This window comes from Halichoeres trimaculatus, unplaced genomic scaffold (assembly GCF_033239565.1).
Source record: "Halichoeres trimaculatus isolate MK-OKI-2021-1 unplaced genomic scaffold, fHalTri1.1 fHalTri1_scaffold_12, whole genome shotgun sequence".
In the NCBI taxonomy this organism is placed as follows: Eukaryota; Metazoa; Chordata; class Actinopteri; order Labriformes; family Labridae; genus Halichoeres; species Halichoeres trimaculatus.
In genome coordinates, this window is record NW_027437190.1 from 24226678 (window position 1) to 24251287 (window position 24610).

The 24610-nt window shown below is 39.3% G+C and overlaps 3 protein-coding genes across 4 annotated transcripts; 2 read left to right on the top strand and 1 right to left on the bottom strand.

The window, feature by feature from the left end:
* Window positions 1-189: 189 nt before the first annotated feature.
* On the top strand, window positions 190-2430 carry cxcr3.2 (chemokine (C-X-C motif) receptor 3, tandem duplicate 2). Its single transcript, XM_074683909.1, has 2 exons — window positions 190-324; window positions 766-2430. The coding sequence occupies exons 1-2, from the start codon at window positions 289-291 to the stop codon at window positions 1852-1854; spliced, it is 1125 nt and encodes a 374-aa protein (XP_074540010.1). The 5' UTR covers window positions 190-288; the 3' UTR covers window positions 1855-2430.
* Window positions 2431-4782: 2352 nt separating this feature from the next.
* Window positions 4783-8384, top strand: LOC141801383 (C-X-C chemokine receptor type 3-like). Of its 2 annotated transcripts, none has more exons than XM_074684398.1 (4): window positions 4783-4883; window positions 5042-5292; window positions 5881-6231; window positions 6536-8384. In XM_074684398.1, exons 3-4 carry the CDS (start codon window positions 5881-5883, stop codon window positions 7304-7306), a joined length of 1122 nt encoding a protein of 373 aa, XP_074540499.1. In that variant the 5' UTR covers window positions 4783-4883; window positions 5042-5292; the 3' UTR covers window positions 7307-8384. The 2 variants fall into 2 exon arrangements, with proteins under 2 accessions (XP_074540499.1, XP_074540500.1); XM_074684399.1 differs by having other exon boundaries at window positions 5177-5292.
* Window positions 8385-10078: 1694 nt separating this feature from the next.
* On the bottom strand, window positions 10079-14451 carry cxcr3.1 (chemokine (C-X-C motif) receptor 3, tandem duplicate 1). The gene is made up of 3 exons (XM_074682835.1): window positions 14314-14451; window positions 11388-11786; window positions 10079-11189 (listed from the first exon to the last, which is right to left on the bottom strand). Exons 2-3 carry the CDS (start codon window positions 11775-11777, stop codon window positions 10470-10472), a joined length of 1110 nt encoding a protein of 369 aa, XP_074538936.1. The 5' UTR covers window positions 11778-11786; window positions 14314-14451; the 3' UTR covers window positions 10079-10469.
* Window positions 14452-24610: the final 10159 nt, after the last annotated feature.

Sequence of the window (24610 nt, forward strand, 5' to 3'; positions counted from 1 at the left end):
CATACATCGTCTGTCTGCCAGAGCGTTAAAGCTGGCTGCAGCCATGTTTTCAAATATATGTCACAATTTCCCTGACAGTCATCTATTCCTGCCCCTGCCCCTGTTTGCATCTGTCTAAAAAATCTGCAGGATTCAGTTCCTGAAATGCTACTACTTCTTCTTTTTGACCCCCCTCCTCATCTGGAGTGGAGCAAAGATAGTCTGTAAAAATAAAGTACTTCAGATGTGAGTGTGATCTGAACTGTTTGTGGTTCCAGGTGTTCTGCTGGCTCCAGGTTTGCAACAAATATGGATGAAATCATACCAACCACAGAAGATTATTGGGTGAGTGGCCATGTACATGATCCTCAGTGTGATTTTATTTTACTTTGCATCATTTTTTACAACATCAGGATATCAGCAGATGAGTTGTCTCATATACTTGAAACATATGATACATAATGTGGTCTGTGCAAGATATGATTAATACTGAAACTGTTTTTCCCATGGTTTGGGGGGAAATATTATGGTTTTTATACCGTATAAAAAAAAATAAGTCTTTAGTCAAAAGAAAAAAATGCAGTGTCAACATTCATAAGTTTTTTGAGTGAGTTTTATTTTAAATCAATTTCCCAGATGGATACATTTAACAAAGGACATCATTAAAAAGTAATGTGCTTTATTTAAGAAAAATTTTGTCTTTGTTAGTTTTGGAAAGTGCTGAAAAGGATTTTTTTCTTGCAAACCTGTGTTTCTAAGAAGCTTTTTGCCCTCTTGTGTTCACAGAGCTTTGAGGATTATGACAATTTCACCTCCCCTCCTGATGCTTACAGGAGTCGTGCAGTGCCCTGCTTGCAGGAAGACATCTACAGCTTTGCACAGAGGTACTCTCCTGCTGTTTACAGCCTGGTGTTCGTCCTGGCTGTCCTGGGCAACATCCTTGTGCTGTGTGTGATCCGTCGCTACCGGCTCTCTCAGAGCGGAGGAGCCTGCTCCTTCTCCCTGACTGACACCTTCCTCCTTCACCTGGCTATCTCTGACCTCCTGTTGGCCTTCACCCTGCCCCTGTTTGCAGTGCAGTGGAACCAGCAGTGGGTTTTTGGTGAGGCTGCCTGTAAGATCTCTGGTGCCCTCTTCACTCTGAACCGTTACAGTGGCATCCTCTTTCTGGCCTGCATCAGCTTCGACAGATACCTGGCTATTGTTCATGCTGTCAGCTCAGGCTGGAAGAGGAACACCTGTCATGCCCAGGTTGCATGTGCTGTCATCTGGATCTGCTGCCTGGGCTTGAGTGGAGTAGACATTACTTTCAAACAGGTGGATGAGGTGACTGTCAAAGGCAACCAGAAGGTGCTCCTGTGCCGGGTGGTGTTCACTGACAACTCCACACAGTGGCAGGTGGGGCTGCAGTTGACAAGTGTGATCCTGGGCTTTGGGCTCCCTCTGTTGGTCATGCTCTACTGCTACATCCGCATCTTTAGGTCTCTCTGCAATGCCAGCCGCCGCCAAAAACGCAAATCCCTCCGCCTCATCATCTCTTTGGTGTCTGTGTTTGTTGTCTGCTGGGCACCTTACAACTGCTTCCAGCTGGTGGACAGTCTGCACAGGCTGGGTTTGGTGTCTGGAGGTTGCCACTATGGCAAGGTAGTGGACACTGGGACCCTGATCACTGAGAGTATGGGGCTGTCTCACTGTGCCCTGAACCCTCTGCTGTATGGCTTTGTGGGAGTGAAATTCAGGAGGGAGCTGGCCAGAATGTGTAAGGGGCTGCTTGGACAGAGAGGCTGGGGAAAAGAGGGACGGTGGGAGAGGAGGAACAGAAAGCACCTTGGATCCTCAGATAGTGAGAACACCTCCTACTCTGTCATGGTGTGAGGACAGGAAATAAAGAGGCAGATGAGGGCAGGTGTGTGTGTGTGGTTTCATGTCAAAAAAGGAGATTCCTTGTAATTAAGACTTTAAATCTTCATCCCATCCCTTTTATGTCATTGCTGGTTTGTTTTCTTGTTTTTGGTTAAGTGCACATCACGGTGTGCTTTTAGTGGTTCATCTACTCTTTTCAGTGTACTGCAGAAAAATCATTAAGTTATACAGAATGACACGTTTCACACGCTGATGCTTGTCTGACCTCTTGGTAAAACTTGCTGATGTTGTTTGTTGTCCATGAGTCAAATCTTGCAAAACATCTGGATTTCTTCACACTGAAAGAACAGCATGCTCAGCAGTAATGTTGAAGACTTTGGCTAAAGTAGTCAGACTTGTAAAGTTTGCAAAAGAGTAAGTTTCAGCTCAAAAAAAAAGGAAATGGTTGTATAAATTTGAAAGGTTGTAGATGTCTAAGTTTTCATTTCTTGTTTCATTTTTCATGTCCAGCTGTTCTCGATGTTGTGTGCATCACATTTGAGCTTTGACCTGTAAAAAGTGAAAAAGTCATCATTTTAAATGCTGTGTACACCAAAATTCATTTTTCATTGTAAACAAAATATTATTGTAATAAATATTTGTATTAAACTAACTGCTTTTGGTCCAATATTTTCCTCAGGTTCATACTGTCCCCTCCCCTCTTATTTTGGTTCTTTTTTTACTTTGAGGTGAAACTTTCTATAATATTGTGTAGCCTACATAAATGAGCAGAAAGTGGATATTCTTTGAGGTTTTTTTAAAGTGTTCTTAAATGTTTTATTTCTTCTGTCTAATGTTAAATCTTCTTAACTGACTTGTTCAATTACTTAAATGTTTTCAGTTTTAAAAAGTGTCATTTCAGTTTCAAAACTGACTCCCATTAGAGTAGAATAAAAACCAAAACCAGGAGCACTGTAAGCTAAAGTTTAGCAATGAAAACCTTAAGTGAGTTTTAAATGGTGCCCAGAGATATTAAGCTATAACATAACAGAATCAAAATTAGTTTATATTATTATTTATCCTCCTGACTACCAGGGGAAAAAAATGTCCAATCACAAAGTTTTTAAGATTCCCCAATCTTTGTGTGGACATTTTTTTATTTATTTATTTATTTATTTATTTTGGGGGGGGGGGGTTATATATTTTTCAGATATCATGCGTCTACTACAGAGGACATCGGAATGCCAAACATGTGAAACTGAACCTTGATGGCATAGTGCCAAAGAAAATAGCAAAAAGTTTCCTTTTTGTCTTGCTTTCTTTTTTTGCTTTTTTGTGCTTATTTGGTTTGATACTTCATAAAGCAGTTCCCCTTCTTGGAAACACAAAGGAAAACCCTGCGTGAACATTAAATATGTTTTGCCCTAGCAGCCGGATCTGCGACATCTTGCTGCATCTGTTTTTGTCTCCATTTCTGGAAGATGGATGGCATGTTGGTGTTGTACTCAGCAATCGCAAGGGGCCTTAACACCAGGACAAACCTCCTGTCTTTCTTGGACCTTTTTTACAAAACAAACTGAAGGTGTACTTGGGATTTTTGCTCCGCAGTTGACACCAACTGGACTTAGATGTGGACTGTTCTGTCATCTGACATCTACTTGCCCTGCCTGAGTTTCATCCTCAGAGCTCTCTGAATCATCTTCCTCTGCCTCTGCATCTTGATCTTCTCCATCAGACAACTCAATAGCTGAGTTTCTATCAACAACTGCAGTAAAATTCTCTGAGAATGAGCCCTTTTCTTGCCATTTGAAAAAAAAAAAAAAAAAAAAAAAAAATGAAGTAAATAACTACTAATGTCCTCAACAGGGGACAATTTTTAAACACTTCATTACAATGCTAAAATACAGTAAAAAATTATTCAGACAATGTCTAAATGTGTTGTTAAGAGACCCATATAAAATATGCCACCAAAATTTCAAGCCAAAATTTGAATATTGAAAAGATTTTTATACACTTACTTTTCCTCTTCCCATAAAATACACTTGCACTGATGGACGCCATTTTCCTTAATGAAAAAGAGAAAGGTACCAAAGCCCCACCCTTTAACATTTGGCATCATTGAAAAGCCCCAAATGTCCTCTGTAGATGGCATGAGGAGTTTTTTCAGTAGTGTGAAGTAATTGGAAGATATTCAGGTTAAGAAATGTCCTCCACAGAGGACAAATTTGAACTACTGGTAGTCAGGAGGATATAGGTCTTAAAAACTCATAGGCCTGTAGGCCTAACACTGATAACACGTGAGCCAGAAGGCCTACTATACCACAAAATCAATACTATTTAGTGTAAGCTATCTGGTAGGCATGAAATGGGCCTCAGAGACAAAGGCTATTTGACGTTTTTATTTGTTGATTTGTTCATTTTGTTGTTTTAAAAACATAAGTTGGGACTGCTTTATTCCATAAATTGAGTTTCAAAAGTAATTCATCAGAGCGAATTAGAAGTACTAAATGTTCATTTGAGGCCTCCCAAGCTTAGAAGTGAACGGGGCTCTTTCTATATTGTTTTTATTTATTCTTTTAGGAAGCCTTACCACGCACCCGTCTTTTCTTTCGTTTGACAGCAGCACAACAGCGCCACCTTGCGGAGAGCGCCTCTTTATGCAGCGCTTTGTGTGGCTGCTTTGTGTCCTGCTCCGTGTTGTTACACTGTTGCGTCAAGTGAGCCAAGAACGCGAGAAAGCGGAAACGAGGTAAGTATGCCTTCAAAATAAAGCTTTTGTGTTCCCCTTAAGTTGATTAAATTTGCAGAGCTGTGTCATTCTCATCTACTCTCGCCCACTGAATTTAAGCTAGGAGACACATTTTGATTTTTTAGCTGCTTAGCATTGAATTTATATTTGCTGTGCTGTTGTCAATTTGGCCTTGGGTTTTATTTTGAAGAACATCAAACAGGCGACACGTTTTTTACATATGACTTGGCAAATTTTGCTACAGTGGTGATGTGAAAGGAGGGTAACATTTGACCAGCCAAAACAGTCAAGCGGGGAAGTGAAATAAGTCTACGTAAGTGTTATCTGTTCGTTAGAGACTATTAAAAAATACTGTGATAACGCTGGGTGTGTGCGCGCTGTGAGACGTCAGACTGTATGGCAGAAAAAAATACTGCCTTTTTCTTCGTCAACTATTGTCTGTAGTATGCCCTCTCTTTCAGCTTTTTTTAGAGGATTCATCCCCCAAGTCTGTTGAAATGTGAATAATTTAGTTCACTTGTGTTCGTGGTGTGTTTGTGCACGCACGATATGCGTTTTATTACCCTCGACTTCTACTTTTCGTCTGGTTTGACGTGCGCTCGACAGCTGCAGGAGCTCCCTCCAAAACACGAGACGGTGGTTTCTCTCCCAGAGCCGTGGAGGAGTTCGTGAACCTTAGCTCTGGTTCTTGGACAACAGATCTGCAGGACATACCTTCTTCTGTAAGTTTGATAACACCATGCAAGTGTTAACTTTTACTAGTTAGTTGAACTGGAATCTAATTTTTTTTAAAAAATTGTTGGGCATTTCAATGATTAAGCCACTCTGTGTTTTTTTGGTTTGAGCCATAAACTCAGTACTGATCAAGCTTCTCTTGTATCAGTTTCTCTTTTCGTCAGCTGCATGATAACATTTATAATCGCATTTCTGCCTCTTTGATGTGCGTCGTCAGTCTATTTTCGCTCCCGCACTTCAGGTTATGCGGCTTGTTTTTGCAAACTCTACCTCACACACAGCAAAAGTGGTACAAGCTGACAGCATTAGTGCTTTTCATATCGTGTAAGAAGCAATGGGTGTGTGCATGACCATTGGGGAACTGTGTTTTCCGCTGAACCCTCTCTGCTCTTGCCTAATACAGTGACAGCACCATGTGAGTTATTTGTGAGTATAGGGGTGTTTATAAAGGCTCCACCGGGCTTTCCAAAACTTCACTCTCACATGGCTGTCTGATAGCACACATACACAGAACCAAGGGCTTTTCTAACTGAATCCTCCTTTTTATGTTAAGCTTTTTATTTTCTTCTCTGTAGATGAACATGGAGGTGGACCTTGATGGATTACTTCGCGAAAACTCCACCTTTGACTATATGGAGGACTATGAATATCCAGAGGACTTGGACTCCAGAAGTAGCACATCTGTTGTCATTCCTGCTCTGTACTCAGTGGTGTTGGTTATCGGTCTGTTTGGGAATGGACTCCTCCTGGCCATTCTGGCTCTGAAGAGGCGATCCTGGACTCCATCTGACACCTTCATCCTCCACCTGAGTATCACAGACGTCCTGCTTTTGCTGACGCTGCCCCTTTGGGCTGCGGAGGCTGCTCACCTTCATGGATGGTGCTTTGGGGCTTTTCTCTGCAAGCTCAGTGGAGCAGTGTTTAATGTAAGTACAGCATGATGTGCCAACCCAGGCTGGGATAAGAAAATGAAATCTTTTCAGTGAAGCTGTGAGAAAGCTATCTGTGTGGAATGTGATTTTGCTGCAGGCCCTTCGTTCCTTAGAGTCAGGACTCTTGGTAGGCAGGGATTTTTTACTTAACACTGTTATTGAGCAATAATTTCTTGCTTGACGTCGACTTATCTCCAGGCATTCCAGTGTTTCTGGGAAACATGGGAGTGGATAAGAGCAGAAGAAAGTGAAAGTGTGAAAAAACTGCAATTCATTGTTTTTCTTTTCCTACTCCTAGATTAACTTCTACTGCGGGATCTTTCTGCTACTGTGTGTCACTCTGGATCATTATTTGTCCATTGTCCATGGCATTCAGCTCTACTCCCAGAAAAAGCTCAGGTTGGTCCACATCAGCTGCCTGTTGGTTTGGCTCATCTCCCTCATCCTCTCGATCCCTGACTGGATTTTCATGAAGGCTACAAAAGATGAAGCACAACCAAAAGCGCAGTGTGTTCCTGATTATTCTCCTTCAGCAACAGACCGGCGCCTGGTTTCCCACGTGCCCCACCACTTACTGGGCTTCCTGCTACCTGCGGCCACCCTCATCATCTGTTGCTCCTGTATCCTGCTGCGGCTTCAGCGCAGCCCAAAAGTCCTGCAGACACAAAGGGCCTTCATCATGATCATCCTGCCTTTGATGGCGGTCTTTTTTGTCTTCTGGGTGCCATATAACATCACACTCATTGTGGACACCACCAGAAGTGGCTCTAAGGAACACAATGGAAAGCAACCTGAAAGTACAAATGATCCCCTGCAAACAGCTCTGATGGTCACAAAAGCGCTGGGCTGCATTCACGCCTGCCTCAGGCCTCTGCTTTACTTCGGCTTGTGTGGGAACTTTAGAAAGCGAGTGCTGGCGGTGCTGAGATGTGAAAAGGCTGGAAAGGAGGACTCTCTGTGGGAGCTAGGTGTGGGTGAGGAGGTCCGGCCTGAGCACAGTCATGATGAGGCAGAGGAGTTGAAACAGATGACGACTGTGGATCATCAGGTTCAGTCAACTCCGTGCTGATAAATGGACAAAGTCCCCTCCTGTGACTCAGGGGTGGCCTGGGTGATGCCCTAGCCCTGAAGGGGAGTCATGTCATGAGTTCAGGAGGTGGAGAGCTATATCCGTTCTAGTGACGAAAAGTAGATATTTTTAAAAAAGGACTCCCTCACATTTCTCTTTAATGTGAAGGATCATGAGCTTCGTCATGGGGAGCTTTACTTCACAGGGAACTTTTATTTTGTAATCACTGTTGCACAACTGTAGCCTGTCACACTCAATCATGAGTTTTTATTCACTTGTAGATATTTCTTATCTTATATCATAAATATTTTTATTATAATTATTATTGAATTGTATCTGTTAATTCATGTGTACAGAGTAATCTGTTGTGTTTGAACCATTTTTACTTTTTAACACAGGCATGAAATTTGTCTAGTAAAGCTTTGAAGCTTGTGTCTGTGAAGCTCATTTTAAGTTCCAACATAGTTTACGACTTAACTACTGTCATCAAAGCTGTTTCACTTTTCTTTTCACTGGGTCTCTTCAGGCAGTAATAACAGTGTAAATTCCACAATTGAGCAGTAAACATGTGGACGCCTGCGTGTGAGCTCACTGTTTCTAGGGAATTTCCCCTTCAGTGAATCCTGTAGCATGTTGGTATTTCTGGTGTCATTGTTACAACATGGGCATGTGGACTGTAGGACACAGGATGACAAACAGGTGATGATGTCATCGATCAGGTGACGGTGAGACAGAGGGAGGAGGAGGGGGAAAAAGACTCTTTGTCATTTCTCTCTGTTTACAGTCATCAAAAGTTGTGTTTGGAGACAGAACAGTGCTGTGCTTTGTCTGTGAGGGACACAGACCGGGAGAAATAAGTGTCTGTAAAAAAATGAAGGAAAGCAGACGGGTTAAAGAACAGAGATGTTTTTATTTTTCAAACATTACAGTGGATGTTGTCCCAGCAGTGCATCTGTGGTTTCATTTACAAGCTGCCAAACAGGTTCTGGCCTGTGGTACAAAGTCTACGTGATACTTCTAAACTCAAGAGGAGACAATCATGTCGACACTCGCTATAAGAGCGAAAATAAAATGTATTTCCCCCACTTGGTGTTTTTTTTTTTTTTTAATCTAAGAAGCAAATCTAAGGTTTCACACGTAAGACACCCTTCCCCTTTTCCGCAGACAGTTTCTTTTTCTTTCTTATTCTTCCCCGAATGACAGTTTCAGTCACTCAGGGTGTATTTAGCAGAAATGCACAAGACATCTATGTTCACTGTAACAGCTGCATCTCACCAGCTTTATGTCATTTCCGTAAACAGTCATTTTGAAAGAGTGCATCAATCTGAAGGGTTATTTCCTGCACCAGCTGCAGCTTATCTATTTATGAGTAACTAACATGATAGTACAAACACAATCCTTATTGCATCCTCCATTAAAACAAAGACAATCCACCCATCCCAATAAACATTTGCCCATTGTACAAAGCAAGACTTTTGACCATTTCGGCAGTGGTGGTACACTGTAATTTTTTTTTGAGTTATCTCAAACAAAGTGGCTGGTTTTGATGTGTTTACCCATTGTCACCTTGTTTCTCTCAGCTGTGAACTCATTTCTTGTAATTACTCTAACAGCAACCTCCTGCCGGAAGATGTGAGGCTCAATTTTTGACACTTAGTTTCAGCTTCCTGTGGAAACCGATGCGCATATTACCTCTGTGACTTTTACATGTGGGTTGCAGTTTTTATGTTCCTGTTTAAAGTCCTGTCTTCAATATCACTAAATGGTTATGAACATGGTGACCATATCAAATGTGTAAAACTTCATACAGGAAGATGAAAATGGAAATGGATGTTGCACAATATCTTTTAATTTGTGGTTTTGTGCTTCCAAAATTGCAACATTTATCAGATTATGGGGATTTTTGTTCAACAGATTTACTTTTCTGCGAACTTTGAGGCATGATAGACATGATAAAATTAAAAACATCTATTCCGTTGCTAGGCGCTATCTAAGTAGCTGCCTGTTGCAGCAGCTCTCTCGTCTTTGTCCGTTTCTTGTAATTTTTTTGTCTCTTTTTCGTAATCTTTGTATTTGGAGTGGATCATCACTTTGTATGGTTCATTGTCGGTCACGGACACCAAACTTTTTGTGGCTTCGGCGATATTTTTTACTACTTTTCTCCTGTGTTTGTCTGGAGATCCTACATGTAACCATGGCTGCATTGTTTACATGCAAAATTAGCTGTTAGCAGCCTGTAGCATGTCAATGCTAACTAGTGTAGGGCTTGATGATTTCCCTCGAGCTGAGGAGGAGGAGGTGAGGACGACGTGCTGGTTCTCGGATGTGAGCTGGGAGGTGACGACGTGGACCTGTCCTTCCATCCATCGTTGTTGGGAACGTGGGATCTAGCCCCGGGGGATGGACGAGCTAGCTGTGCTAACCCAGCGGCATCATGCTGTTCACGGACGTGGCTGCTGGAGCTGACATCGGACGCCGGCGCCACATTGGAGGAGCTTCGCCTGCTGTGAGCAGACAGGATCCAGGAGACAGAGACTGAACAGTCTTCTGGGGAGGCTCAGTCCTGGACCCTGTGGAGGTGGAGATTGGCTGAGCTGGAGAGTGGTGGACGAGTGGTGGACGGGATGTCGTCATCTAATTTCTTATGGACTTTTTTTGCACTTTCTATACTCTTTCTTACTTTTGTTTTCTTAAATGCTGCGGTGACTCCTGAATTTCCCCTCGGGGATAAATAAAGTATTTTCTATTCTATTCTATTCTATTCTATTCTGATAATTTCCAAAAAGAAACAGAAAAATTTACCACAACTACAAGCAGGATGTTAACTTCAGTCACTGGTTTGCCTACAGAGGAAGCTTCGAACAGTAAGTTGGAGGTTTAAAAAAAAAGGAGGAAGCTTGTCTGTGTGTGCAACAAGTGGAGCAAAGAGTTTGTACAAACTGGAAAGAGGATGGATAAAACATGCTAAAGTTTCTTAAGTCATTCCAGCTGAAGATAAAGTAAAATATCTGAATTGTATTTTTGAATCATTCATATTTTGAATACTGTATGCAACAATACATACAAGAAACACTGTTAGAAAAGCAGTTTTTAAAAGTTACAACTGAAAAAAAAAATTAATGCAGTTCTTGTATACAATCTTTAAACAGGTGTCTGTCTTTATTTAGACAGCAATGGAGTTGGACGTATTGGCAGACTCTGACCAAAAGGAGCTTCTTCTGCTGCCACCGGTTTGGAATTGGGCACTTGTCTTCAGCTTGCAGCCCAGAGAGTTTAAAATGTCCAGGAGCTGGCGTCGAAACTTCACCCCCACAAAGGCGTACAGGATTGGATTGAGGCTGCAGTGGAGGTAACCCAAAGAGCATGTTACTACAATAGCTTTCCCCAGAGAGGCTTTGACTCCACAACTTGGCTGAGTAAGAAGTGTGTCCACCATGAGTGTGATGTTGTATGGCGTCCAGCAAAGGAAGAACACCAACACAACAGCCATAATGACCCTGAAAGCTCTCTGCTTCTGGAGGCCTTGGGAGCCACACTGCAGGCGCCGCAGGATGCACGAGTAGCAAAACACTAGGACAGCTGAAGGCAGCAGGAAGCCCACAATGTGGTAGAGCAGCCGTGTTCCCAGCTGCCATTTCTCTATCCCTGAGCCGAGGTAGTTGCGAACACACTCCGCTTTGTTGCCTCGTCTGGCATCCTGTACAGCCTCCAAAAAGTACCAGTCAGGGATGGAGAGGAACACAGAGAAGAGCCACACTGACAAACAGCTGATGTGAACAACCCAAGGCTTCCTGCTTGAGTACATCTGGGTGGCGTGGACGATGGAGAGGTACCGGTCCAGACTGATGCAGGCCAGGAGAAAGATCCCACAGTAGAAATTGATCTGCAGGTTAGAAGACATAAGCCAAAGAAAAGTGAAAAATGTCTCTACAATCACTAAATAATCTCTACCTTGCACTTTGATCCATACATCTTTGTAGTAGTTTGGCATCCATTGCTAAAATACTGGATGAGGTATCAGCAGTGATGCTAACAATGATAGCAAACTGACAATATGTATTTCTGCTGCTGTGCAACTCACCGTAAAAACAGCTCCAGTGATCTTACATAGGGGGGTACCAAAAGTCCACCCCTGCTCCTGAGCAGCCTGTGTGGCATAGAAGGGCAGCGTCAGCAGCAGCAGGACGTCTGCCACACCCAGGTTAAGGATGAAGGTGTCTGTCACACTCCAAGCCTTCCTGCTCCGAAAGAGAACTCCCAGCAGCACTCCGTTCCCCAGCACACCCACAACGAAGGCCACCGAGTACAGGACGGGGATGAACACGGCCTGAAACTGCATGCCCTCTTTGAGGTCACACACGTCCCCCTGATCGCAGCAGTTGTCATATCCATAAGAGGTGTTATCATATAACTCATCTAGGCCTTCTAGGAGATCATCTCCATTGAAGACAAGAATGCTGTCGTCAATCATGAGTGAACTCTGCAGAAAAAGAGATTTGAAAAAATCAGCGTAATCTGTGTTTTCACTGAAGAGAGAGAACTATCATGGATGCTTCATCAGAAATAACAAGGCCACAGAGAAACGCCAACCTAATGGAAGTTTGTTATTATTATTATTATTATTTTAGTTTTTGAACTTTTTCACAAAAATGTCATGGCCCTTTTGACCTCTGACCTTTGATGTGTGGCCCAGAGCTAACATCAAATTACAAGAAATTACACTTAGACTAAAAATAAACTAAAACTGAAAAAATAAAACTTCCAAACTTTACCATATCTGCCAGTCTCACCCTGACCCTTACCCTGACCCTTACTCAACCAAAATAAAATTAAATACAAAAAGTAAAAGAATAGCAACAAAAAATAATAAATATTTGGTGTAACTCAAGTTCAGCTCTAACCTGTGTGACCTGTATCAACCACAGGGTGGTGCTGTGTATCTCTGAATTGATCCTGTTTGTTTGTAAGGTGATAATTTGATTGTCTTTTCATGGCAGATAATTAAAACAGAACAATTTAAAGGCCTGTAACCAAAAAAAAGATGCAGCAACACTTGAATAAGCATTTTGATGTAAAAGCACATATTATTTTGAGGTCTTTAAACACTTTGTTTTTGTTTTTCCTCACTCTTTTTTCCTAATTTGACAGCCTTAAAAAGCCATTTAAATTCATCATTATTATAATAATAATTTTGCTATTATAAAAAATATTATTAGTTGTGATAGTAGAAGTAGTAGTAGCAGTAGCATTATTTTATTTAGACTTTTTTCACAGCTTTTTAAGCATACTAAATTTTATTGTGTAACAAAAATCTTTATGGACACCAAGGAAAAATGCATGTATCTAGACAGTCTGTCTGTCCAATTTGCATACAGCCACTTGTGGTCTTTTGATCTATGTGAAACACCACAAAGCAGTTTTAGACTTTTGTATAACATTGAACACAGTGCACTTTTTTACTGTATGCGGCTTTAAGAGTTGTTTAACTTTGTTTGAATTAACACCTGAGAAGTTCATGAATTCAAATTCTTTTCCTGTTGGGGTATCCACTCTGTTGCTTTGTGGTAGCAGATCTGACTCAGAGGAAGGATGTGAACTTTGATTTAAAGTAAAGAGGTGCTTAATTTTCAAAACACATTTTAGTCATATTTTCATATATTCATGTATAATATTTTGCTCTGTTGATGCATGATCCAAAAACTTTACATTTTTTACTTTCTTAAAACTGAATCACCTTTACTGTTATCATGCTTTGATCTTTTTAGAGTGTAGCACAGTAACCATCAATCTACAGACCACATCACAGTGGAACATACTGTGGTCTGTCTGTGAGAACAGAAAGTACAAACATGGCCTCAAAATTCATGTGAACTTAGATACATCTTAGCATGCTAACAAATAGTTTATTCTGAACTCATGCCATGCTGGCCAGGTTGCAGGCTGTTAAAATTGCATGCACGAAAAAGGAGACAGGTTGAATATTTTCAGATAGAACAAGTCTGCCTCTGCCTCTGTGTATGGACTGTACTTTGTGCTACCTTTTCAGCTACAGAATTATGTTACTACCCATTGCAAAGATAATAGTAGGTGAAAAGTGTTTACACTCTATTTAGCTCATTGACAAAACTCATCTAAGTCTAACCAACCTTTATATATCAACTAGTTATGGTGATATTCTCATCTGCATGCTCTACATCCTCTCCTCGATGTTCAGCTTAATGCCCATGCTGCTTTGTGGTTTGTGTCTGGTCTAGGTTTCCGCACATCACCTTGTCATGTTTGAGAAAGTAGGTCTGTCGTCTTGGATTAACAGAGAAATGAGGCATTGGTTTTTCTTTCTCCAAAAGCCAATTCTGCAAGAAGTCTTATTTTAGCTCCTTTCTGACACCTGTCAGTGGCTGAAACTTTGCTCTGTTGTTTGTAAAAGAGTATTTAATGCTTCCATCCATCATCCTTGTCTGAACAAAAAGGTAACCAGAGACTGGATCATTGTAGTAGCTTGGAGGATTTTAAAACCAAGATTATGGATCATCTAAATATTTCATGCACATGTGTAACTGAGGGCTTGCCATCTTTTGATTGATGTGGTGAAGACACATCATTTTGGTTATTTGTCTTGGTGTGAAACTTTTGAAGCTGCTTTCTTAGCCATGATTCTCTGGATAATTTGTATTCAAGGTAAACTAAAGGTTAAATAAATAAGCATTGTGGACAAATAAGTTATTTTTGACATTTTTCATTTTTACTGTAAAAACATATGCATATGTGTTAGTACTGGGAGAGTAGGATTTTCTGTTTAAAGTTCTTATTGGCTGCACATTGAAAGTAAAAAAACAGAAATCTTCAATTTGACTGTCACAGTCATTGTACAAGTCCTGCCAGTATCCATGTGTTTTCTTCTACAGAGAGAAGTTGCAGTTCCTGATTTTCTCGTGTGCCTATTATTTGCAGTCATCCTAAAACATATGCATCATCTAAAAACAACAATGTGTAGAGTTGTAACTTACTTAAATGCAGTCCTCTGGTGTTGTAGTATCCTCAGTGTAAGGAGTGTTAAGCCTGCTCAGCAGAAATGAGCTTAAGCCCAGCTGAATTGTTAGACAGACCATAGAGGAAGCAGGAGGAGCAACTAATTCATGCAACGTGTCAAGCTGACTGGAAACATATTTCAATACCGATTGCTGCCTCATGAACAACAACTTATTAAATCAACTGCCTCCAGCTAAGAGTGGAGCAAAGCTGATGACCGCACAAAAAAAGTTAGAAAAAGTTATTTCTGTCTGTCTGTCTGTCTGTCTGTCTGTCTGTCTGTCTGTCTGTCTGTCTGTCTGTCTCATGTCTTCTTCACCTATGTGTGAAACACACCCAAAAATGCTCAACCCGCTATCGCAATAAATTACTATGCTTCTTATCTGCCCTCTGGTTGTGGTCATGTGGCTTTCTGGTCATCTTCTGTGCTTTTTATTTATTTATTTATTTTTAAATCAGTGGGTGGGGGATGCTTCACTGAGTTTTTCTGAATGAAAAAAGAGAACTAAGAAATTGGTGAACTTCAACAATGTTAATTTTTCTTCTACAAAAATGGCCTCATGTTTGTGTGCACAAATAACCTTTGAATATATTAATCAATGGAGTTCCTTCCAAAAAAATATTTTGTACTTTATTATTTTGCACTTTTGCCAGGTGAACTGGTGATTCATATTTTAACCAGTTCATTCTGAAAACAGAAGTTTCTTTAGGTTCAGTTTCAGAATCTGTTGGCATTTACAGTTTTACTTAGTTACTATGAGCATTTGCACAACAGTTGGTGCATTTCTCAAAACAATTAGTGCAAACTGCAAAACCTGGTTGATATCCTCAAAAGTAAGTTTTCATGTCAATGAGAGTGTCAGTGTCATCTAGATGAAAAGCCCTGACCCTGTTGTTTATGATAGTCAAATGGCTTTGTCATGTTTTCATTTTGACAGTTTATTCCGTCAAAGTTTCCAAATGCAAAAAGGTCAGACCTTGATGACACTACCTGAAAATGCTTAAAATTTTGTTTCTCTTTCAACCTTGTAGCATCGTTTGCAGTCACCATTGAACAAACGGCCTCCTCTTGTTGTGGGTAAAAGGGGCCTTCTTCCACCTCTGAGAGGTTGTCCTGCAATAATAAAAACCTGCAATAGAGTAAAATTACAGAAATGTACAGTAAACATGAGAGAAACTCCATTAAATTATATCAATATTGTGCACACTGACAGTGCTTCCCACTTGTAAAATGCTGCAGTACAGTAGCATACTACAAATATAGATAGATAGATAGATAGATAGATAGATAGATAGATAGATAGATAGATAGATAGATAGATAGATAGATAGATAGATAGATAGATAGATAGATAGATAGATAGATAGATAGATAGAACTTTGTGTCATCTGCAGTAAAAACAGAAATTTGTCTTTGACACGGCTTCGAGTACAAATTTAAACACACTTACAAACACAAAAAATCTTGCTTTGAAAACTGGAAATGTTCTTATGTGTGAGATAAAGTGTGTTTGTTAAACCTTGTGTGTAATGTGGCTCTTTGTAGTACATTGGTAATTTTTGTGGCTCTTGGTCTGTGACTGGTTAGCCAACTGTGTGCACAATTGTGACATATTTATTTTGGCATTAACACTGAATGGTCTCATTAATACACTGTGATGTGTATATCAACTCATGTGCGATTATTGTGTGTTATTTATATGAATGTACATGTCAGTACATAACAACACTGTAAACGAACAGGCTAACTAACTAGCCTCTATCCTCTGTGGTGCCTGGATGCGTTTCTGAACAAGCCAACAGTATGACTGACCAGAACTTACTCTGTTCCTTTTCAGAAATTAAACTGCAGCAGATACAGACAGAAAAGCCTCCTATTCATCTTTATGGAATACAACGTTGTGTTAAGGGTTTTAGAGAACCAGCCAGCTGCTGCAAGGAGCAACTGATGACGGTTACATATGGATAAGACAGTCACTCCTCTTCTTTTCTCTGGCTGTTTACTCCATCTAATTCATTGTCTTTCCATCATCAGAGACCCATGATAATCCATTTTGATCAACATGAAATAAGCAATTGATGATGTAGGAAACAGCTGAGAATTGTGCATAATCATTTGCATTGTTGTCCCAAAGCATTTGCGATTCATTGTGAGAAACTGTTTTTTTTGATGTGCACAACTGAGGCAATGATGTGAATGTAAATGTGTGGAGCACTGTTGGTGTATAATAAACCAGAAACAACAACCTGACTGACCCAACAACACCACCTGCAGGATTGCACCCCAGGAACTATACCAACACTTAAGTCATTTAAAGGAAACACAGGTTCAACAGCTGAAGTAAGACAGGGACGTGGTTCCAAAAGAGAATGTAAATTTGTTAATTCTTTAGATCGGATGTATCTGTGGAGAGAGGGGTGTCAGAGATCGGTTAATTAGGTAATGTAGAAAAATATATCAAAGTTCATTACAGTATGATTAGTTTGTTTTATTCTAAAAAAATAAAAAATAAAAATAAAAAAAACACTTCCAGTCAAGTGAAATTTAAAAATTAGTAAAATGACAGGGGGTAGTGGGGGGTACCAGCAGAGTGGAGGCAGTCTGACACCAAAAAGTGTGTTCCAGAAGTGCAACTTACTCACCACCACTCACCCACCTAGAGTGCCTATCCTCCACCAGCAGCTAGCATCCACTTCACAACAGGGAATTAACTAAAGTTTTGAGTAAAGAACAGCAAATAAACCAGTTTTATTTAGTTTGAAAATACATAAAAGCTAATATGACCACTTCAGCAAAACAGCAGCCGATCAAGGGTCTGAAATACAGACAAAAACAAATTACATGCTATAACTTCTTTGTAACAACATGATAAATATGTAATCAACCCTCAAGATATGTTGCCCAACTCTTAGCCATTAACTGTCTGACAGCTACCCCAGACTTCAAGTTGGTAAGCCTCAAGAGAAGGACCGTCAGGAAGCAGACTCTAAATACGAGAGATAAAAAAGGGTCTTTCAAAATATCTCCACAACTCAGCAGTGAGTCAACAATGTGTGAAAAAGACAAACCTTAGCAAACCACAGTTCACATGAAGCAGAGAAGCAGACAGAGGACTATTTTAAGACCAATAAAACTGTTAATTTCAAGTAGATACAAACATACATTAAAAACAAGAGAAAACTGTAGTGCTAAATTACTGTCCAATATACACACTAGTACCCCCTACAAAATGTTTGAATCACAGAATTTACAGTAGTTCTACCAACAATTGGCCGCGCCATTCCACCAGCCTAAGGCCACTATGAGGCCTTTATTGACAATATGGTCAACAATTGCAGTCCTGATTTCATCAGGAATCCACCTCCATACTTGGCCTCTTCTTCCTCTCCCCCTGCTTTGTCCCCTTCCTTCTCGCATCCCCAACCCTCTTCCACCACACTGACCTGCCATTCTTATGTCACTGTATTGTGGAAATGGTTAACACTTTGTCCTGTCCAATTCGTATATGCTAGCCAAGTGAGAGTTCATGGGATTGAGCTCTGAGTGGCTGTAAAGAAGTGGCTCATCATTGGTTGCAACTGATGCTTCACTCACCCCTCTTCCCCTGTGAAAGTTGAGGTTCATCTGAGAGAAGTTGTGCAGGAATTTTCAGGAAAAAATGATGAAGAAATGTATAAAATTTGCTTGACAGATTTTGACAACTAGCTCACATATTGGATGTGATGACCCAAGCAATGAAATAAGAACTTTTAGTTATATAGAGAATGACTATTTAGCATTCATAAGTCTAGTTTAATTTAACTGACATGACATCAGCAAATGATAACGTTAGAAAACAGAATTGAACGGAGGCAACCAATGCATATCCAAAAGCATTTGCAATTTCTTGGAGGGAATGAGATACTGCTACTCTATTGTGCACAAATGACTAAATGCTGTGGTGGTTGAACTAAGTTTTATGAGAATTTTTATTCTGATCAGAGAAATGCACAGAAGTGACTGAGAGAAGCTGTTATTTCTCTGCTAAAAAATGTCGTCATTATGTTTGTGAAGACAAATGACCTTTGAATGGAGTTTCATCCAAATAAACCATAAGGTAACTCACTCATCAAAACCATTTTGTACTTCATAGTTAAGCACTCTTACCAGGCGATGATTCATTGTGAAACAGAAGTTCCCTATGGTTCAGTTTCAAAATCTGTTGACATTTAAAAGAAATACCTGTTGTACTGTGCTCATTGACATTTCAGCTTCATACGTACTTGCTTAAGACAACGTCAAGTGTTCATCTGCTTTTACTGCTTTTGTTGTCTGGAACATCAGCAGGAAGTTTTGCTTTGAGGTACATGACTTTCAGATCACCTTTTGTTTCCTCAGAAGAGCATCTCAACTTCCTTTCTGAGGCCCACAGGAGATTGACTATGATTAAATTATGAATAAACTGGCATGACTGAATTTTCAATAGGATTTTAAATGAAGTCCTCAACATGTGTATGACTGAATGTGCAAGCCATATATTTAACTAATACAGCATCTAAGCTGCACGTTTGCATCATTTTTTTTCTTTAATCCCCAGAGATACGATGTGTTTATGCTGGCTAAAGCAAAAGAGACAACAGGTAACACCTCAAACTGACAACTAACACATTGGTGTTACAGTGCTAAAAGTAACACATTTCCATCCTATTCAGCCTTTTTTTTTTTTTTTTTTAAATTCATTGCATTCTTCATTGAGATCTTTGTTGTTTGTTTTTGTTAACCTGGTGATTGCAGTTGTCACCAGGCATCAGTAATAGAGCAAGATATAGAGTGGTATGTCAACCATTACATTGCAAAGAAGACTACAAGCCAGCACACACGAATGTTTACAACTTTATGTTTAAGAAAACATTTTACAGTTTCTTGTTTTTTGTTGTTTGGTTTTGTTTTTGTTTGTTTGTTTGTTTTTTGCAACACATGGATTATACACATTTTGTGCTCAAAAATATTACATGATTTTTGTCCTTTTTTTTGTCCCTTAGCCAATGGAGATATAGGGATGGTTAGATGGGCAGGGGTTGTTCCTGCGATGAAAATGTCTTGACATGGTTATATTTTGATTAAATTTTGTATGAGTATCAATTATTAAAAAACCACATCACCGTGCAATCTCTGTCTGCAATCATCTGCAAATATCCTCTTCTCACACCTTCATTTTTTCAAGTGTGCCTTACTGATGTGTGTATGCATCCTGTCTTGCAAAGATGACACCTGTGAGAGACAGGTTTTTTTGATGATTGTCTGTTTCCCCCTCATGTGCATATGTTGAGCCTTTTCCTGTTTTTTCACACCTTATTCTTGTTTTCACTTCGCGGTTACAGAGGCTGAAAAAGCCTACATCAAGTCTGTGTCAGTCTGACTATTCAAACCCACAACTAAAAAAATAATAAAACTATCTGCCATGTACACTTACCGTTTCATCTGAAATGGAAACTTGCGTGCGTGCAGTGAGCAGGAATATATGATTAAACTGTGATTTGTGATGTGCTGTTTTTGCATATGTGAAACTCCAAAATATCACATTCAACGTAACACAATGCAGCAGATAAGACTGTGTGGTGAATTATTTGAAAGCGTAAAGGCTTCCCAAGAATTGCAGATACATAATTGTGGTTTTAGACAGAGACACTAAAAGTCTTTTCCCCTGCATGGACCATTAACATGTGTGCTTTAAAAGTTCACTTTGACTGGAAAAAGTAAAAGTTTCTTTTAAATAAGGTTTGCAAAGTTGCATAAAAGCTTCTAAATTTGTCGTAAGTGAGTCATAGTAACACGTGACTTGAGGAATTGAAACAACCTAAGAAAAAAAAACATTTCCATGTGCTGGTTTTGTTTCCTGAATTTTGAACAACAGAGATGGTAACCATGTTACTTTGTTTGAATAGTAGTGACAGTGACAAATAAGGGCCTGTACCACAAATGTGCTTTGAACTTGTTAGAACAGCATGTAAGATTTTTTTTTTTTTTTTTGAATGTGTAATTTGCATTTCTGTTGGCGTCATTGTATTTTATATGACATTTCTACCATTTTTAACAATTAAAGTATCATTAAACTGTTAAATGGTGTAACCACAAAACCAGGACAAGTATTAAAGAATTCACCTTCCTGGAACTCATGCAAGTGTAATGATGAGATAAGTTATTTTTGTAAAATGTAAATTCAATGACTATTTAAAATTGTGTATTTCTAATCCTAATAGTTTGGGTTTTGTTGTACTGAGCAAGTCAGTATGCCATAGACATCATTTCCCTCTATTTCTGTGTCGGATGGTTTAAAATTATTTTGAGTACCATTTTACAATATCAGATTTTTTTTTTGTTTTTAGTCAAAATCTTTTTTATTGAGGTACAAAAAGAGTTTACAAAAAGTGCAGTGCTGATCGGTCACTGAAAATATACAATTTTATGAATGACCACAAAGTGCAGTTAGCAGTTAAATCGACATAGAGAAAGGTGAAAAATGGAAAAATGGGTGTAAAAAGAAGAGAGGAAAAGGGAGAGAGAGAGAGAGAGAGAGAGAGAGAGAAAAAAAAGAGTTTTATCAACTGCACACAGTACATAAGTGAGGCATGGACCTACAACAACGGGCCGCATTACCATTTTGCTTTTTAGGTAAATTAAGACAAACAGTATCAGATTTTTTAAATGGAAAACATTGGTTACAACTACTCCACACCAACTGACCACACCTTTCACCTAGCAAACAGTCATTTAAAAGCACTTTAACATTTACATACTGAGCGGTCCATTGACCTTAATCTTTCTGTGAAGATGCATGTTGACATGAGGAGATCAGTGTGCTGTTAAACTTAATTTTGAAAGTGAAAAAAAAAAATCAAGGAAACTCAAAAAGTGTTGGGTTTTTTTTCAGAAATTTGTTATAGTTGTTTTCTTGATCCATATCACTAACAATTTTTAATGAAATTATTTACATTTTCTCATACTGTTTCATCCTTCTTCTCCCTGGGTTCAACTTAGTTTGAACCACTTTTGTGAAATGTAACAATGACCTCTAGAAAGGGCTTGATATCCCACTCTCAGTCTGATGCCACAGTCTGAACCCTGTCTTTCTTTTGAAGAACCTGGTTTCACTTTAAGCCTTTGCTTTCACCACATTGTAGGTTAGTGTGCCACCATAACATCAGTGGAGGCCATCTTATCCAAGAATGCGGTACTCAAAACAGTTTCAGACCTGACTTCCAAAACTTGATTATTTTCTTGTTAAATTGTATTCCATGAGTGAAGTCAAGTTAGTTTTTTTAAAAAAGTACATTTGAAGGCAACCACCCTGCTTGGCGCATAGAAAAGAGATACAAGAAAGAAAACAGCTAAATATTTATATGTATGTTGGAATGATTAGAATCTCATCAGAAAAGAGAGGAACTGGGTTTCTAACAATGACTTCAAACATTCACCAGAGGAAGCAGATCACTCTTGTCTGACAGGGGCAACTGCAGTGAATGCTGGTTGAGTTTTAGGCACTTCCAGAAGCAGCTAATTTGTTGAACAGCGCTCCAGCTGAAGTATGGGCACAGATTCTTAGCAAAATCTATTAAAATTTACCAACCAAATTGTCAAATGGGTCCTGAGACAGTCTGGAAGCCAGTGGAGAGAGAGGAGCACAGGTGTGACTTGGTTCCTCTTTCATTTTCCTGTCATGAGGCAAGAGGTAGGCTTCAGCTGCAGATGACGGATCTAGGGCAACACAGCGAAAAACACTAGTCAACATGAGGCGTGCATGCATCACCCCCTCTAAAAGTTTGGAGGGCATATATGAGTCTCAACAGAAAGATCTGCATCACTAGTAATCTTTGAAATGTGAACTAAAATCTGAACACATGAGGCTTGAGGTAAGAGAGTGCTCACAGCCAACTGTTCAGGGTGAAAAAACTCAGAGATGGTTTTCTTTTATTTCATGTTGGCTGATAAACTTAGAGTGTTTCTGTGGTTAACATCTTTATATCACTTTTTATAATGAATCTAACAAAATGTTATGGATTGTTTCACACACCCTCCAAGCCTGTAACCTCATACTGTACAGGAGGTTAACCAGTGTTTAACACTGTAATACAGACACCTTTAAGGCGACACTGGACTGTCAGAAAGATTTTTTTTTTTCGTTCCTTTCTGTTGTCTCTCATTTTTCTTGGTTCACAGAAATTTCGAATTTACTGCTTCTGTTTAGAAAAGGTTAACTCTGCACATTCAAATCAAAACAGGAAGGACTGGCAGCTGTGACCCAGCTGCTCTCTCCATTACCTATTAAGGACACCTTTCACCAAATACAGGGGTCGTTGTGTGAAGTATGCGACAGAATAAAAATCTTATGGCACTTTGTCACACCAACTAGGTTTTTCCTTCTGTCTAAATTCTTGCTTGTGTTGTACATCGCTTTGGACAAAAGCGACTGCTTAATGAACTGTACAACTGTAGAAAATTGAATGAAGCAACTCACAACTAACACAGCAACACTCAATTTAAGGTTTATTTTTGTCAGATTTATTCTTGTCTGCAGCAAAGTGATGAGCGGTAAACTTTAGAATTTTGACACTGTCAGCTTAAAATGGAAAAACGTGAAGGAGGCTTCACTGAATTTTCCCATCTCTGTACTGAATGTTTTAGCCAATGGAACAAAATGCAGATTAAATTTGCACCCGTTGCAGTAATTACTGTAAATACTGCTCTGCTAAAGTGTGAGGATTGAGCTATGACAGTAACAGTGAAACAGAGAAACCACAGGGCACTTAGGTTTTTTTTTACTATCATTATCATCATTATTATTGGTTGAGGAGTAGAGAAAAACAGGGGTTTTGGTAAGAATTCATCCTTTGTTGGGAGTTTGCAGATAGGGTTGCTTTGAGGTCATGTTAAACCCACTTTGCAGAAAACATAAAACAAACCGGAGGGGAAAAACATGTTTCTATTTTAAGTGAAAACTCAATTTTTGTCTAATACTGGATTATGTGATACAAACACTGACTCTATAGTAAAATGGGCAGCATTCCTACATCCATCTTTTCTCTTTGTCAGCTGTAACGCTAGTGCTTTTAGGACAAAAATAGTAGCCATTATTCCTCTTAATCTCTGGGTGGTGAGCTTTTTGAGTGGCCAGTATCAGTGAAATTATATTTTTACATTCTGAATATCTACACTGATTTTCATACGGCACCTTTGTGTGTGATTCAAAGACAGTGTTAGACTTTCAATTAGTTTACGCAAGTTTCATGAAAGATGTATGGACTACAGAAGTATGTATAATAAATGGTGTTATGAATAAGCAAAAGAAACTGTAATAGGGGGAGTAAAAGAAAGGTTACTTGCCACTGGTAAAAAGTCACTGTATGCCAAAAAAAAGTCCCACTACGCCCAGAGGTGGTGGAACTGAACCAGTGGAGCGTTGTGTAGCTAATCTGTTGTGAAGTCAACATACCTCTTCAATAGCAAAACATTCAATAAATAGAAAATACAGTCTCTACCTCAAACATACAATGAACTAAATAAAGTTACTTTCTGCTATAAAGAAGTTATTTTTCATCCTGTCCTTATTTATTTATTTATTTATTTGACAAATAAGGCAGTTTTTCTTTACATCTCTCTTGACAAACAATAAGACTGTGAATTATGATGTACTGAAGTTCAAGACTAAACATACTTTTTCTTTAATTCTAGTCACATGAATTAAGGTGAAACAAATCAATTCACAGCATAGTCTAATATTTCATTAGACATACTGAATATAATTACATTAAAATATATGGCAGCCTGGAACAACTAAAGTAACCATCATGCAGCTGACATAAGTATAACCACAGTTACTCTGAGCTTGGCTAAAAAGAGATGTAAGGGTCTGATACACAGCCACCCCTGTCCCTCTTCACATTATGCTGGGCTTAAATGTGTTGAAACTGTTGTTTCAGGAGGACTGCAGATGAACACAAATGTCACATTGACTTGAAGGCACCCTGGCTCCACCTGCTGGACATGCTTGCATTCGAGTTAAGTAGAAATATGAGGAAAAGTCAATAAAATAGCTGAGAATTAGTGTTTGAGAGATTATATCTACATTTCCTGATAATATAAAAACACTGTGATAAGTAATGTGCCAGACTCTTCTCCTTTGTTGTTCCCAAATGGTGGAATGAAATACCTAACTTACCTAACCTCCCTTTCTACTTTTAAAAGATGTCTGAAGAGTAATCTGTTCAGGAAACACTTAGGCCCTTATTCTGACCCTT

Coding starts and splice junctions, on each gene's coding strand:
- cxcr3.1 (XM_074682835.1), bottom strand. CDS start 11,777: ATGATTGACGACAGCATTCTTGTCTTCAATGGAGATGATCTCCTAGAA. Junction 11,190..11,387: donor TCACTGGAGCTGTTTTTACG/GTGAGTTGCACA, acceptor TCTAACCTGCAG/ATCAATTTCTACTGTGGGAT.
- LOC141801383 (XM_074684398.1), top strand. CDS start 5,881: ATGAACATGGAGGTGGACCTTGATGGATTACTTCGCGAAAACTCCACC. Junction 6,232..6,535: donor TCAGTGGAGCAGTGTTTAAT/GTAAGTACAGCA, acceptor TCCTACTCCTAG/ATTAACTTCTACTGCGGGAT.
- cxcr3.2 (XM_074683909.1), top strand. CDS start 289: ATGGATGAAATCATACCAACCACAGAAGATTATTGG. Junction 325..765: donor CAACCACAGAAGATTATTGG/GTGAGTGGCCAT, acceptor TTGTGTTCACAG/AGCTTTGAGGATTATGACAA.